At 44.6% G+C, this 17,425-nt stretch overlaps 1 protein-coding gene across 1 annotated transcript in view; it reads right to left on the minus strand.

The window, feature by feature from the left end:
• The window catches only part of ZMAT4 (zinc finger matrin-type 4), a 244,525-nt gene that overhangs the window by 101,299 nt on the left and 125,801 nt on the right, over positions 1–17,425 (minus strand). The window contains exon 3 of the mRNA XM_040994238.1: positions 1,762–1,918. Coding sequence (XP_040850172.1) covers positions 1,762–1,918 — 157 coding nt within the window. The remainder of the gene's footprint in view (positions 1–1,761; positions 1,919–17,425) is intronic.

The raw sequence follows: 17,425 nt of genomic DNA on the forward strand, positions 1-17,425 counted from the left end.
GCAACAAAGATACAGCGTGCTCTCTTCCATCACTACCTGCAAAATTAAATTTAACAGCAAGGCAGAGAAAACACATGTGCTGGTTACTCATTCCTGGGAAACAGGTACATATCCGCCCCCCCCCCTCCGTTTCTGTGCAGGGTCTATTTTAAGAGTGGGTCGCAAGGTGACTGAGCCAACCTTTTCAAGAGCAGGAATTGGGACTGGCAGCCCAGGGCCGCTCACCAAATGCCAGCACGCAGAACGTTCCCCCCAAACAAGCAGAGCTTGTCTCTGGAGTTCATAAGCTGTGCAACCCCATTGTGAGCCTGAATGTCACAGCCACCTTTGCCAAAACAATACTCCTTCGTTAAACTAAGTAGAAAAATACAGTGAAAAGATCCCTTGCTATTCTCTGGGTGGAAAAAAAAAAAGACTTTTTTTTTCCTTCTGAAGAAAAACACTGGCAAGGAAGAAAGCCAAGGATTATTTGAGACTCCCTCTGATTTCCAAAATACCACTTAAAAAATAATTACACCCACGATCTATGCACAATTCATTAGGCAGCAAAGCAAAAACGCGCTACAAAATTTTAATTGCATCGAAAGAGCAGGCCTCAAGTTAAACACCCCCAGCTCCTCGGGTTGTGACCCTATTTAATAGCATCCTTGCCATGACAGAAACCCCCAGTCCAGTCCAGGTGGGCTCCCTTGATATAATGGGAACAACAGCAGTTGAACACAGTGACATAGAGACCCTTGCAGAATGTTTCCGGCGGGGCAAACTGAAGGCCAAATCACCTGTTATCAACATTTAAACTTCTATTTGTCAAAGTGAAAAGCTCCAATCACAAAATCCCTGACCAAAAAAAAAAAAAAAAAAAGACAGGAATGATGTGCCTTGGGAGGGAAAGAATCTCACTGCAGGGCCCGGCGCGGTGGCGCAAGTGGTTAAGGTCCTCGCCTTGCACGCCCAGGATCCCATGTGGGTGCCGGTTCTATCCCTGGCAGCCCCACTTCCCATCCAACTCCCTGCCTGTGGCCCGGGAGAGCAGTCGAGGACGGCCCAAAGCCTTGGGACCCTGCACCCGCGTGGGAGACCCAGAAGAGGCTCCTGGCTTCGGATCGGCATAGCATCGACTGTTGCGCTCACTTGGGGAGTGAATCATCGGACAGAAGATCTTCCTCTCTGTCTCTCCTCTCTGTATATCCGCCTTTCCAATTAAAAAATAATAAAAATAAATCTTAAAAAAAAAAAAAAGAATCTCACTGCAACGTGAAGTGTGTTTTTCTTCCCCAGGGGCAGTTTTTCTCTACACACCCATGGTAAGAAAGGGGTGGCAATAGGCTTCATTCTACAGAGCTTAGGGGCATGGGATCACCTAGCTCGCTCTCTCTCTCTCTCTCTCTCATATGCACACACACACACACACACACACACACACACACAGAGTACACTCTGTGAGCCACACTGATTGCAGAGTGAATCTAAAGAAGGACATAACAGACATGAACAGACAGGAGGGAACCCCCTACCCTGGCAACGTGTAAACAGCAGTGCAGTAGATACAAACCACTGTATTATTCATCGACATGGATTGACAGAATGAGGCCCTGCCACATAACGGTCAGAGGACAGCAGGCTGCTGTCACGGGTCCCCATCCGTCCCCGGGGAGCTCTGAGTGCTAACTTCCACCAGTCGCCCCCAGACGCTGGCAGCCACCTGCAGACAGACAATATTCAGCTCCTGGTGCCTCCCCCAGAATGACTGGACACACATACCTGTGGTCTTTAATGGGGTTTTCTCTCCTAGCAACAGTTTTAACCTTTTGGCGTGGATTTTGCCTTGGTAATGCGAATCGGCCACCACCGCCGAGGTGAAGGACATGTTACAGAGCGTGCAGCACTTGTTCTTGTCCACCATGTCAGCATCACTTCCCTGTGTGGGAAGAAAGAGAAAACAACCTTAGAGAGAAATCTAGCAGCTACGAAGGATGAGGGTTTGGTTTTTTGTTTGTTTGTTTTTGTTTTCTGTTGTTCATTTGCAAATGAGATATGTCACACACACACCAGCTTAGGAAAATGTCCGTTTTTTGTTGTTGTTGTTGTTCTACCATTGCTTTCTTCTTCCACGACCCTCCTTGTCAACGCTTGCTCACTGGCTGATTTCAACATCCATTTATTCAGTGGCAACTAATGCCAGACACTGAACTACAGGAATGAGTTACCCCGAGACAAGCAGAACCCACAAGGAAGCAAGAGCACATTGTGTCTGGCACGGTGAAGAAAGAGCTGCCTCTAATTGCACCCATTATGCTCATTAAAGTAAGTAAAATATCAGAGTTCACATGGCCTGAAATATTTAGCACGAATTATCATTTGGCATTCAGTTCTGCCGTTCACCAATTTGAGCCTCACCAGGATACGTGGCTGTGATGTTCAAGCCTTTAAAAAAAATCCCTACTATTGGAAGGAATTGGACATTTTTCATAATTAACTCACATATATATCATAAGGTTATGGTGACGGAGCTGGCTGCATTTCCTGGGAGAGCTTATGCAGTCTCCTCCAAGAAAGGTGATCCGTAAGATGCTATACAAATGCTTAAAGCCAGAAAGCCAGTCCCATTTCTATTCCTTTGTAAGACTTAATGAAAATGAATCATGATTCAAAAAAAAAAAGGAAATCCTTTGTCAGACTGCATGGCTTGGCTATTGTGCACCCAGGTCGTCAATTACCCGTGTTTATGCCAGGGGAGATAAATCCATTGCTTCGCCTCCTGCCTCGTTGGAAATTGGGGGTAGAGTGGGCTCTTAGATAAGGGCTCATCTATCTCCTGATGGAGCAACAGCGGCCAAGCATCTCCCCATCAGCTGAGAGGACTCGGCCCCCCGACAGCCCCCTTCTCTTCTACCCAGATGCCGTGGAGAGTGTGGTTGAACATGACACGGGGAGGAGGATGAGGGCCTGGACAGGATGGAGGAAGAACATCGCATATTTTTTTCTGCATAGTGCTGAGATATCAGTCCAGACTGCCGAGGGAAACGTTGCCTCGCAAATTCTGTGTGACTTCAAACATGAAGCTGTTCCTCCGCAAGGCAGCAGTTCCTATGATGTTGACAGAGAGGAAGCAGAGGCTAGCAGAGAGGGGGTGTGCCTGCGCACCCCAGTAATTGCTCGGCAGTTTAGAGCTGGGCAGAAGGGAGGATCGCAAACAGCAGACATGGGCAATGGGTGTTCAGCAGGGAAGAAGAGCCCTTGGTGACAGCAGGGCCTTCACCAAAGGCTTTGTCATCTGGAAAAGAATCTGTTGGTCAGTGGAACAGGCAGAGACAGGTGAGGGTAGCTTCCCCTCTGCCACCATCACATGGAAGCCAAAGAGAATATCCTACATAAGGAAGATATCCTACAGAAGGAAGACCCCAAGAATGCCAAGGAGTGGTAAATCACCAGGCTTCCAGGGAGTCGTAGCCACAGTGGAGAGAGGACTGCTCAGACCCACACTGGTGCTTTCCCATCACGTAGTATAGAGCATGTGTTGGTCCATCGTGTCTAAAGGGAAGCCTGTTGACAGATGGTATGGCACAGCAAGCTCATCATTCGCCCAAGTGGCCCAAGTCCTAGGGAAGCTGCACCACTGTGTAAGACCCAGAAGAAGCTCCTGGCTCCTGGCTTCTTCAGAACAGCTCAGTTCTTGCGGTCACAGCAATTTGGTGAGTAAACCAGTGGATAAAAGACTGCTCTGTCCCTCCTTGCTCTGTAAAATTTGCCTTTCAAATAAAAATAAATACATCTTTGTTAACCAAAGGGAAGTTTATCAAGGTGAATATGAGTGTTTGAGTTATTCTACTTAATAACCTACTTGTCTGAATGCTATAGATCAATATGTGTAATTAGAAAAAATTAGTCAGGAGCTCAGAAGGCAGAGTTCAGCTCATAGAAAAGGCCTATTTAAAGGCCTAGTGCTATGGCATAGTGGAGTGAGGGAGGCAGTGCAATGGCTTAGTGGTTAAAGTCTTTGCCTTGAAAGTGCCAGGATCCTATATGGGCGCCGGTTCTAATCCCGGCATCCCTGCTTCCCATCCAGCTCCCTGCTTGGGGCTTAGGAAAGCAGTCGAGGACGGCCCAAAGCCTTGGGACCCTGCATCTGTGTGGGAGACCTGGAAGAGCTCCTGGATCCTGGCTTCGGATTGGCTCAGCTCCAGCCATTGTGACCACTTGGGGAGTGAACGGTCGGATGGAAGATCTTCCTCTCTGTCTCTCCTCCTCTCTGTATATCCGCCTTTCCAATAAAAATTAAAAAAGAAAAAAGAAAAGGTCTATTTAGAATCTCTGCACTCCTGCTGTGTCTGGGACAGTTCCAACCCAGCACAGCCTTCCTCTCTGAGCCTTTAAAACGGAGAACTCTCAACAGGAAAACCACAAGTCCAGAGGCAGGGAGCTGCCATGAGCCCCCGTGTGCTCAGCTTCCAGGAAGTGAATGGTGCTTAAGCTGAGCGATCGTCAATGGTTTTATGATACCTGTGTATGAAAACCACTTTTAAGGACCTACTAAGTGTGTTAGATACTGGGCTAAATGAACACAGCCCCGCTGCCTGGTATCAAAGAGGCTGAAACTAGGGTAGACAAAGGAAGCAGAGCAAAAATAACGGCAAGTATTCAGATCCAGGAAACATTCTCCCAATAGATTCACACTCAGCCAGCTGTTAGAAGCAAAGCCCATTGTGACAAATCAAGCCTGTGGATGTGGGTTCTGTCCTCTAGTTTTTCTCACGCTTGTAAAACCCTTCCCTAGCATTTCCTACCCGTCCCAGTCTTGCCAGAGCCGGTGTGCACAGCTCAATTGAATCACGCCTTCCTTCTTCCACAGTTCCTCCTGACTCCCTCTACTGACCTAGGGAAGTGGGAAGCGGGCTGAGAGTCCTCCAGGGTGTCGTCTCCTGCTACAGGAGAACATCAACTCACCGCATTCAGTTGCCTTTCGTGTTTATTCCCCTCATGACACTGCCAAACTCCCTCAAGGTCAAAGACAGTGTGTCACTGATCGCGAAAACCCAGCACTTGGTACAACGCCTGCTTGAAGGGAGGGAGCAGAGGGTCAAGCAGCCCAGCAGTGCAAAGGCAGACAATACAGGAGGTCTGGCTGCATGGCAGGCCCTCAGTCCAGCAGGAAGATGGGCAGAAAAAGAAGCAGAGATGACAATAGCACATAAGCTAGCTTGAGGCTTCAAGTAAGTGAACATATTCCCAACAAGTATGTTAGTTTTGAGATCAAATTTCTGTAATATAAAGGCAGGACCCAGCCTCTTGTCTATCTCCCTTGCCTATCCTTTATTAAAAGCAATTCATTGGGCTCAGCACAGTAGCCTAGCGGCTAAAGTCCTCACCTTGCATGCACCGGGATCCCATATGGACTCTGGTGTGTGTCCTGGCGGCCCTGCTTCCCATCCAGCTCCCTGCTTGGGACCTGGGAAAGTAGTGGAGGATGGGCCAAAGCCTTGGGACACTGCACCCACGTGGGAAACCTGAAAGAAGCTCCTGGTTCCTGGCTTTGGATTGGCTCAGCTCAGACCATTGCAGTCACTTGGGGAGTAAATCAGCCAGCAGATGGAAGATCTTCCTCTCTGTCTCTACTCCTCTCTGTATTACCTACCTTTCCAATAATAAAAAAAAAAAAATCTTAAAACAAAGAAAAGCGATTCACTGACATGTGGGAGGGAAACAGCAAGCCCACCCAACAAGGTTCTAATCATCCGACTCAAGAAAGTACTTGCTTCTCTGATAAATAAAACTTGGCTGGCCAGTGTTGTTCGGAGGGATTTGCTTAGGGGAATTCCAGGTGCCAGGTGTGGGATAGAAATTACTTATCACTTACATGTAATCTCCAAGTCAACGGAAGCACACTCACCCATCATAAAAATTCCCTAAAGATTATGGCACCACCGACCAATCAAGACCACAAGCATCATTGACCAACGAGGAAAATGAACACGAGCTGATGACTCACCTCCCAACCCCAACTTCAATCCATAAGTGGACTCAGGTTTGGGGGTTTATAGTAACACCTCCAACCAGTTTGCCCAAGCAGGCGGCTGTTGGACAACAGTCTCCTGATGATGGGTTTAATGCAGAAGCCTCCTTTCTGCTCTCTTCAGCATCTCATTCCCGACTCACGGCTTTGGCAGAAAAGCAGTATCAACTGTTATGCAGTAAGATATCATAAACTATGGTCAAGAGAGTTGAAGTACTGGACAATAGAGGGGCTCAGGTGCCCTGAGAAGTCAGGCAGACTGAGGGAAGATTTTAAACGGGTCAATGTAACTCACCCAACACCACTGGGAATATCAGCAACTGTAACAATGCAAATGCCCTTGACAGTGACACAGCTCCCCAGAAAGCACATCGTGTTTAACCAATGGCCTGCAAAGTATCTGAATTTAATTGTGTATTCCCAACTATTTAAATCCCAAATTAATAGCTCCCTGCAACCACAGATCAAATCATCTTCATTAGCATCCCCCACCGCACCCAGGGCAAGGATGAACTCTATAGATACTCTATACATTTTGATGAATTGACCTCCACTAATATACTTAAATTTTCTGGATAAAGAATTGACAACCCTCCAGCTATCAAAGAAATGAAGGAGAATCTTAAAATTATCTTTAAAAATATGAGTTTCAAACTGGAGGCAATACTCAGATTTCTTTTTAAATGCAGTGTCCACAGTACTGAAGAAATGAGATTGGGGTAGGGTAGGAAGCGTAGGGTAGGTAGGCAGTGTCTTCAGACAGTATAGCCCAAGTTAAGATATGTTCGGAAAAAATCGGTCAGGATGAAAACCCCAGTTAACTGCAGCTAGAAATCTCATCCTGAAAGACCTCTCTCTTTGTGAAAAGGATTCTTTTTGAACTTTATTCAGGTGATAGTTTTCATGCTCCCCATTTATCTCTGATCACCATAAAAGACTAAGAGTCACACTTTCAGAGGGAGTCATTCTGTGAAACTGCCCCCCATCAAAACAACCCTGACTGCTTAGATTTGTGGCTTGTTTTTATCTTTACAACCTCTGGAAACCATCTCAATAGAAAATAGTACATTAAGCAACATTTATTCAAAAAAAAAAATTGCAAGAGCGAGGGACAGCCTGAGTCTTCAGCCACAGCCCTCTCGCTCCCCACTTACCTCTACTCTGGCAGGGTAAATGTCAGAAATATAGGTCAAAAAATAGGTCAGGAGACATCAGAAGAGACACGTCTTCCTCTGCTCACTGCCTGGCAATGTGGCTGAGCTTCACACGCTGGCTTCTTCGGCACACCCCCATCCACAGGAATGAAGCTCACTGCTGAGCGCAACAGGCTCACTTGCAGAGCAGAAATTCCCAGCCAGAAGAGAGAAGCTGGAAAGACCAGAGATCACTTTCCCCATCCTCCTAGGAAAGCAGAGCTTGCAAAGAGCAGGCCTCACTCCCTCTCCATTGGGAGCTGTTCCCATAAAAACAACAGAGGAGAAGCAGGGTACCATCAGACAGCCAAAGGACCTCACCGTGTTGGGAATACAGTATGGAGAGAGTTAGGCCTAGGAGTGCTGATGAGCCTCTAAGAGAAACCTGACAGTGGCCCCAAAAAGCAACAAACAACGACATCTGCCCCTCAGCTAGTTCACCAGCGAACCCTAAGCTAGACAGCTGGGAAGAGCCACCTGGGGTTAGAACAAAGACCTGGGACTCATGGAAAGCTTCATCCCTAGAAAAAGACCTGCAGTCAATGAGCTCAGTGTGGGCAAAATCAGCAGTGTCACCCCCTCACCAGAAGGACAGCCAGAGGGGCCCCTGCAAGAAGCCACACAGCCCCGAAGGAGTGCAGGTTCCTGAGCAGTGCTACGAGTGAGTAGAAAGCCACAGAGCTAAAGCAATCTTGCTACTGTGGAAATAGATCATCACAAAACCCAAGTGCATGGGGGAGTCTGTGTATCACATTGCTACATTAAGTGACCAGTTGCCAACAGCAAAAAAAAAAGTATTAAGCATGCAAATAATACGTAAATATAACTCATACACAGAAAGTGAAAGAGGGCCTGGATGTTGGCTTTAACAGATAGTGACTGAAAATCACTTTCAAAGATTTGTAACAATTAGAATTTTCTTAATGAAAGTTACCACAGCTTTAACGAGCTAAGGAATGAAGAATGACAGCATCTTTTCAAACAGAGGCTACTGATAAAGAAATAGAAATTATCCAAAGGAACGGATAGGTAAAAAATGCAACCACTCAAATGAAAAGGTCACTAGATGACCTCAGCGGGAGACGTGAACTGACACAAGCAGGGACTCTGGGAGTGAAGAAGCACAAGAACTCAAATGAAAAATTCCTCGGAAAGCCTCAGCAGTGGATTTGAGCCAACAAAAGAATCGGTGAACTTGAAGGCAGGTCAACAGAGATGATGCAATTCAAAATTCAAAAAGAGAGAGAAAATGGGGAAGAAAATGGAAGAGCCTCTGGAAATGTGGGTCACTAAGAAGCATATAAATGTACGCAGAAAACGGCACATCGCAAGCAGGAAAGAGCAAAAAGAAACATGTTCTAGAAGCAATAACTGAATGTTTCTCCAGTCGGAAGAGAAATGTTCCTCCATGCCTTTGAGAAATTCAAAAGCTTCAAGTTGGGTTGTGCCAAAGCACGTCATGGGTGGGTGGGTGAGGGGACAACCCTGAAGGTCCAATCAAAGGCAAACTGTTGGAAGCAAAACATCCCATCAGAGGTGCCGTGCTGGGATGTACCAAGTAAATCTACTGTCCTCAGAGCTGCCATTCCATGCAGGCCACTCCCACTTCTGAGCCAGCTCTCTGCTAATGGCCTGGGAAAGAAGCTAGGCATGGCCCAAATGCCTGGGGAAGCTGCAAGATGTAGAAATGTGTTTGATAAATGACAACACAAAGTGGGTAAGTGGGAAGCAGAGCTGCACAGGAACAAAAAAAAAAAATCCTTGGACCGCAACCGAAATCCACTGGAGCACACGGAGGACATGAGAGAGGGCAGAGCACGAGCCCGAAGGTAGCAAACGCTGAAATACAAATCTATACTTGCTCTTGTTAATCTCCTCAGCTTCCATAAAGACACAAAATTGCACGTCCAAACATTTGCATGGCTGTGGCATGAATAGCCACAGTGACAGAGACAAAAGATAGGGGAATCCCCAGATGTCTGAAGCAGAGGCCCTGCACCGGCTTCCTTAGACACTGGCATGAACCAGAGCAGCCAAGGGCTGACCATGTTTCCAGGAGACGAAAGGAAGTGAAGGGGACGTTAAACAACCTAGAGATGCTGAAAGCTGGCAGAGAACCATCTCAGGTGCTACCACAACTCCCTGGAACTACTGCAAAATAAGACTGCCTCCAGACTGTTCTATCTTGGAGTACAGCAGGGAGCCAGAGTCAGGTAATTTACAATTGGCAGAGTGCAGGCTCCTATGCACTCTGCAGCCACAGGATTGCTGGGCACAGGTCCTGGAGCCATGCTCAAGTCACCCTGTGCAGGTTGGGGAAGCTTATATCTGCTTCTTGGAGTGCAGCAGCAGCAGTAGCAGGTGATCCTCAAGTCCAGAGGACAAGACCTGAGGAAGAGACCTTCTGCATCTCCTAACAAAGCAAAGCAAAGCCCCAGCATCACCTTTACACGTCCTGAGCTGTGTGCTGCAGCTTGGGAGACTGTGGCTGCTGCTCCTGCTGCGATGCCTGGAACCACTCAGGCTCACTTAAGTAACCTGGAAGACCCTATCAGCATTCTTCAGCTTCAGGTGGGCAGCTACCAGTCCCTCTCCCCAGGGTGACCTGCATGGGACCTGCTTCCAGCAGCCTGCAGCTTTGCGACTATGACTGTTCATTTTGGAATTCCCAAGAACCACTGTTTCCCCCTGGGGTTCTGAAGGATGCCCTGTCTCTGCAGCCCCCTGCCCCAAACCTTCACCTTGCACCACACAATTCCCCCAGAATAGCATGCAGGGAATTCTGAGGGAGGCACCCTCAAAGTCCTGCAACTCTGGGTTCCTCTGGGAGCTACAGCAGCATCTGTGTTCCCCTACAGGGCATAGAGAAGGCCTGTCTGTGTGTCCCATTGAGCCAAGCCTGCAGCAGCTAGCACACAATCTCCAGTGTCACAGCCTGCAGTCAGCCTACAGGACACACGAGTCCCGCAGCTCTTGGACTATAGCTGTTAGAGCTCACCTCCACCCAGTGGCACTGAGTTCTCCCTGTAGAAGAGGACCTTCACTGCATTCCAGCGCTCCAGTGTAAGGTGTATGCAAAACGTGAGACTTGAATAATGTCTGTTCCCTGTAACTCTGGGTTTGAGACTGCTGACTCTGTGATGCGAGAAGCCCTGTGCTCACCCTAACAGGCCTGTGGAAAATACTTTCACACTGCACACAGCTGCAGGCTCGTGGGTGTCAGGGTGCAGTGCACAGTATCAACTGGACAAAGGCAAAGTTACCCTTCCTGCTTTGCAGCTCTGGAACCCTAACTGTTAGTACTATAGGCCCCAGACTCACCATAATCACCAAATGGGACATGAGGAAGATACTACCTGCGTTCCAAATTTCCAGACCCACACCCAACATCATATCATAACTGCTACCGATCTGTAGAATTAGGGCAAGGTCACTTCATATTCCCCAGGAATGAAACTGGGGCTTTTGACATGGAAAGTCCCATCATCAGCTACACCCAAGCAGCAGGGAAGTTCCCGTTGGCTCACACAGTGTGAAGGCCAGAGCTTTTGGGGACACACACCCCAGTGTCCTTCAGGCTTGACTGCTGGGACAGGGGAACTATGTGTGTTCAACAGCACCGGGAATAGGATCGCTGCCAACACAAACCTAGTGAGCTTGGCATCCAGCTCTCTGGCACCAGAAGAGACATACTTGCAGAAGTCCATTCCCACTTCAAGTTTGTGATACTACGTCCTCCACATGGCACACAATAGCAGCCAGCTACGGCACTCTTAAATACAGCTGACACGGATTAAAGCTGAAGAAATAACTTAGAGCTTATACTTCTGGGCTCAACTAAAACCAAAATCAAAACAACTCTGCTACCAATACCGAGAATCCCATCTGAACAAGGCTTCTTTTACAGTGAAAGCTTCTCCACCAAGCAGAAGGAACTGCTGCTCTACCGGATGTGTAGACACCAGAGTAGGAACACAGGAAACGTGGACACACAAGGAAGCCTGGCGCCTGCACGATCTGTCCAAAAATAGATCCTCACTTGAAAGAAACCTGCGAGGTTCTTGGACAAGGATTCAAAGTAATGATCCTAAAAAATTCAATGAATCTAAGGAGAACCAGACAGTTACTTTTTTTAAGTGAGTAAAACAATACATGATATGAATGAGAAATTCAGCAACAAGATTGAAATCACAAAAAGAACCTAGAGCTAAAAACTAATCAGGCAGGGAACCAAAAGTTAAAAAAAAATGAGGATTTCATAACACAATAGACCAAATGGAAGGAAGACTTTCTGATATTAAGAATAAGCGTCTTGAGATGATCCAATCAACTGAAAGTTAAAAATAATTCAAAAAAATGAAGAAATCCTATGAGACCTAAGGGACATAATCCAACAGAAATAACAGAGAAGGAAAAAAAAGGCTTTGAAATCTATTTAGTGAAATCACAATTAAAAATCCCCCAAGTCTTGAAGTGGATATGACCATCCAGATGAAGGAATCTCAAAGAACCCCAACTGAATTCAAACAAAACAGAATACAGGCAAACTCAAAAGTTAGAGAAAATGAGAGAATTCTACAGATAATGGAAGAAAATTTCAGGTTCGATACAGAAGAAAACCCATTCGATTCACAATTGAAGCCATACAGACCAGAAGAGAATGCAATACGTTCAAGGTTTAGCAAGAGCAAGAAAGTTCCCATGAGGAATCCTATACTCGGCAAAGCTAGCTCTCAGAAGTCAGTGAGAAAGAAGGCCTTTGGCGGACAAAAACTGTGACAGTTCCTGAGTCAGCAGCAGAGGACTTCTTTACAAGTCCTACAGGGGGCCCTGCCTACCCCACAGTGAGCCCTGCCTACCTCGGGAGGAATGCAAAATCACTGCAAGTCCTCATGAGAATTCACAAAAGAGAAACAAGAGAATCCAAGCTGATCAGACAGCAAACTACCAAAACACAAGTTACAAGAAGTTCTGTCCCCTTCCCGAGAAGAAATAACAAACTGGGAAACGATGTTTTCACCCACTTTTCCCCAATCCTTGATCCTTCTCACCCTGATCAACTATGTAATCATTATGAAAATTTGTAAACAAAGAAATCTTGAAAGAAACATGCAGCAGGTTACCAACAAAATAGCATGTGAGTCTCGTCCTACACATTGAAGAGTTAAGTTTCCCAGTCAAAAGGTGCTGATTGGCCAAAGGGACACGAAAATAACCAGCCAAACAAACAAAACTAGAGATGGACAACAAGCACAAAAGAAAACTTACAAATTCATGGAAACTGAATGACTGATCACTGAGGAAATCAAAAAGTAACAACATTTTTTAGATAAATGAGAAGGGAAACAGAACTTAGGAAAGCATGTGGGATACAGGGAAAGAACAATTAACAGGGATGTTTATAGCATTTTGTGTATCCCTCTAACAAATAGACATATTACTGGACAGGAACCCCCACTCATTTGCATCCTCATGGTCATAAAAATATGGAATTCACCTCCTCAGAAAGAGAATGTCTAAATTCACTACACCCCTGTAGGAAAAAAACAAAACAAAAATGGCTAGTCATTTTAAGCCCAAATTAGTTTCCCCATGCACAGAGTGTTCTGGGTACTCGCAGAGCTGGTAAAATACACTCAAATATGATGAACACAGAACAGGGAAGTGGGGGAGTCCCCCGAGCAGCCATGTTGAGAGATCATGTCTTCACCTGTGTGTTATGTCCAAAGATGGCTGCTGACATGTCACCGGATGTGTCACTTAGCATCAATGAACCAGCAAGTTGATTTCCAGTCAGCTGCAACTGGTCAGTGCAGACTCCAGGTACAGAACTGGTCACAGCCAGTTCTGTCCAGCTTAAACAAGGATGCAGGAGAGAGAGCCAAGTAATCTATAGTGGGAAAAGTAGCCATTATGGAATTGCAAGTTGCTATGCAACCGATATGCAAAAAAATGATTAGAGGTTGTTAGTATGTTTGGCAGCCACTGGAAGCTTACCACTGAGCATGGAGAGACAGATTTTTGTTGTCCATGGTTTCAGAAGCAGTGTAAATAAACACTCAAGGACTTGGAACAGGAAGTACAAATGAGACCCAAATGTAAAGAAGCAAGAAACAATAAAAATCACAAGAGAAGGAATTGAAATTCAACCTGAGGGGACCAGCACACAGTAGCATATTGGGCTAATCTTCTGCCTGCAGTTCCAGCGTCCCAATAGACATTTGCATCCCAGCTATTCTAATTCCAATCCAGCTCCCTGTTGATGGCCTAAGAAAATGGAGGAAGATGGCCCAAATCCTTGGATCTCTATACTCATATGGGAAACTCAGGAGAAGCTCCTGGCTCCTAGGTTTGGACCATCGCAGCTGGCTGTTGCAACCATTTAGGATATTAACTGGCAGAACGAAGATCGACATCTCTCTTGCCTCTCTCTCTGCAACTCTCTCCAGTAAAAATAAGTGAATCTCTTTTTTAAAAAAGACATTTAACCTGAAAAAATAAACACAGAAGATCACCAAATTAAAAAGCCTCTTTTTGAAACCATAAATCACACAGACACACCTTTAGCTGCACTAGCAAAGGAAACAAAAGTCAGGTAAGTAAAATTATAGATTTAAAAACATGGAATTAAAACTGATACCACACGGTCCGGCGTGGTGGCGCAAGTGGTTAAGGTCCTCGCCTTGCACGCCCGGGATCCCATATGGGCGCCAGTTCTAATCCCGGCAGCCCCGCTTCCCTTCCAGCTCCCTGCCTGTGGCCTGGCAAAGCAGTCCAGGACGGCTCAAAGCCTTGGGACCCTGCACCCGCGTGGGAGACCCAGAAGAGGCTCCTGACTTCGGACCGGCATAGCATCGGCCGTTGTGCTCACTTGGGGAGTGAATCATCAGACGGAAGATCTTCCTCTCTGTCTCTCCTCTCTGTATATCCGCCTTTCCAATAAAAAAAATAATAATAATAAAAATAAATCTTTAAAAAAAAACTGATACCACAGAAACAACACATTATAAAGAACTGCTATGAACTACTACACGCTACCAAGCAAGAAAAAGTTAAATATGGATACATTTCTAAATGCATGCAAACAATCCAGATTAAAATAAGAGGACACAAAAAATATGTAAGTCATCAAAATCAATGTGATTGAAGCCATAACTAGAATCCAGAACCTGACAGCTTTACGACGAAGTTCAATAAAACATTTGCAGGACTAACTCCAGTGCCTCTCAGGGTTCTCCAGTATTTGCAAAGTCTAGAACTCTGACAGATACTTCTCGTTTGCACATAATTACTCTGATATCGAACCAAGCAAAGACACATGAAGAAAATTACAGGCTAGTATCAGTGAGGTAAATAGATACAAAAATGACCCAAAAAGTACTGTCAAATAAAAGCCAAAACCACATCAGGGATCAAGGAGTTTATCCCAGGAATTCAAGGATGGTTCAACATTCACCAATCAACAAATGTAATAAAGCACATCACTGTAATAAACAGGAAACATGTAGGGATCTTCGTAGATCCAGCCAAAGAGCATTTTCAAGGTAAAAACTCAAAAATAGGGACATTAGAGATATACGTAAAAGTTATAAAGGCAGTATATGACAAATCCATAGCCATTATCATTCTGAATGGGAGAAAGTTGAAATATGGCCTTTAGATCTGGAATAGCTCTACTTTCACAATTTCTGTCAATTTGTTGTGGAAGTCATTAGCAGTAACATTAGGAGGGAAACAAAAAATATCAAGAGTAAGAAGCGAGGAATTCAAGATATGCATAGATTTAAGAAAATTGTCACTAAAAGATCCATATTATCAAAAGAACTCCTTAGATTCAGTGCAATTTCTATGAAAACATCAGCTACAATCATCATAGAGTCAAAAACTACTAAAATACATATGGAACCATTGGGCCTGGCGTGATAGCATAACAGCTAAAGTCCTCGCCTTGAACACGCCAGGATACCATATGGGTGCCAGTTCTAATCCTGGCAGTCCCACTTTCCATCCAGCTCCCTGCTTGTAGCCTAGGAAAGCAGTGGAGGATGGCTCAAATCTTTGGGAATCTGCACCCGCGTGGGAGACCCAGAAGCAGCTCCTAGCTTCAGAATAGCTCAGCTCTGGTCATTGCGGCTGCTTAGGAAGTGAATCAATGGATGTAAGATCTTCCTCTCTGTCTCTCCTCCTCTCTGTATATCTGTCTTTCCAATAAAAATAAATATAAATCTTTAAAAATAAATAAACAAAATACATATGGAACCACAAAGGACTCAGAACAGCCAAAGAAATCCTGAACATGAAACATCAAGCTAGAAGCATCAAAATACCTGATTTCAAGGCTTACTATAAAACTATACTAATTAACACAGCCTGGCACTGGCCAATAAATAAATAAATCAACGGGACAGAACAGAGAATCAATGGTATCTATACAACCAACTGAGTTTTGGCAAAGGGGTCAAAGGCTACACTGAAAAGAGGGTAGTCTCTTCAATAAACAATGCTGTTAAAACTGGACAAGTTTATGAAAAAGAAAGCTCTCACTACATGCAGAAGTCAAAATGGATTAAACACTGAAATTTAAGATCTGATACTAGAAAAATGCTAACCGAACATAAGGCAGATCCTTTAACAAGCTGGCATTAGCAATGGTATTTCAGGTGAGATCCTAAAAGCTTAGGCAGATAAAGCAAAATGAGGAAAATGAGATTCAGATATCTCTGCAAAGCCACTGCTCCTTAGAGTTCAGGGACATCAGACAGATGAACACGTGCACGAGGCACTTCTCCCACAAAGCCTAATATCCAGAATATATCATCAATTCGAAAAAACTCAACAGCAAAGAAATACCCAGTCCTGTATAGAAATAGGCAAAGCACCCGAACAGAGATCTCTCGAAAGAAGAAATGAGAAACAAACGTGTGAAAATGTGCTCAATATTTCTACCCATCGGGTAAATGCAAATAAGACCACAATGAATTAGCACCTCATCCATGTGAGAATAACTACTATAAAAAAGAAGGTAGCAGATGCTGGGGAGGCTGTAAAGAAAGAAGAACTCTTACACATTGTTGGTGGGCATGTAAATCAGGACTGTCACAGTGGAAAACAGAACAGGGATTTCTTTTCAAAACTAGATATTGGGACCAGCCGCAATGAATCACTTGACCAATCCTCCACTTCCCATGTGGGTGTCAGTTGGTGTCCCGGCTGCTCCATTTTCCATCCAGCTCCCTGCTTGTGGCCTGGGAAAACAGACAAAGGTGGCCCAAGGCCTTGGGACCCTGCACCTGCGCGGGACAGCCAGAAGAAGCTTCTGACTCCTGGCCAGCTCAGCTCCGGCTGTTGCAGCCACTTGGGGAGTGAACCAGCAGACAGAAGATCTGTGTCTCTGTAAATCTGCTTTTCCAATAAAAAAAATTTTAAAAAATCTTAAAAAGAAAAAAAAAAAAACAGAATTAGAATGCTGCAGTTGACAACATGCAATTAATGTAAAATAATGGCAAAGAAATAAGTGAACAAAAAAGATGTGATGATTTATAGACAAAAACACTATTCTAGTACACATACTAGATTTATACACAAATTCAATAACAGCACCATCATTCAATGAAAGCAAATTATACTACTGCAAAACGCAAAGACAGACTAGGTCAAAAGAAAACATGATTAAGGCATAGGTTGTGTGTTGGAGACATATGTTTCATTTAAAAATACAAATGAGTGAAAGTAGACTGGTAGAAAGATATATCAAACAGACAATATGCACCCAAAAAAGCTATAGTGGTTAAACTAATATCGCACAAAATTGACTTCAAGACAAAAGAATTAATAGTGATAAAGACAGCGATTCTGTACTAATTGAAGTGTCAAGCCATCAAGAAGATAAAACAATTATGTGCTGATACACATAATTATAGAGTCTCAAAATATGTGAAGCCAACCTGACAGATTTGAAAGAAAAAAAAAATAGCTAATTCTATACATGTCTATTAGGTGTAGCTGCTACGTTTTCTTCCCCTTCGTATTTCTCCCAGTTATTCTATTATTGAATATGTGGGATAAGAAGTCTTCAGCTACTAGCAATTACTTAATTTTTAAAAACAGAAAACATATGAATGGGCTTTTTTTGGAGCAAATAAAATCCACATAAATAATAATACATGATAATTATACAAATAATCATGCATTATTATTACACAAATCAACCCATAAAAAGATA

This window comes from Ochotona curzoniae, unplaced genomic scaffold (assembly GCF_017591425.1).
Source record: "Ochotona curzoniae isolate NIBS_2020 unplaced genomic scaffold, NIBS_Ocur_1.0 contig_899, whole genome shotgun sequence".
Lineage (NCBI taxonomy): Eukaryota > Metazoa > Chordata > Mammalia > Lagomorpha > Ochotonidae > Ochotona > Ochotona curzoniae.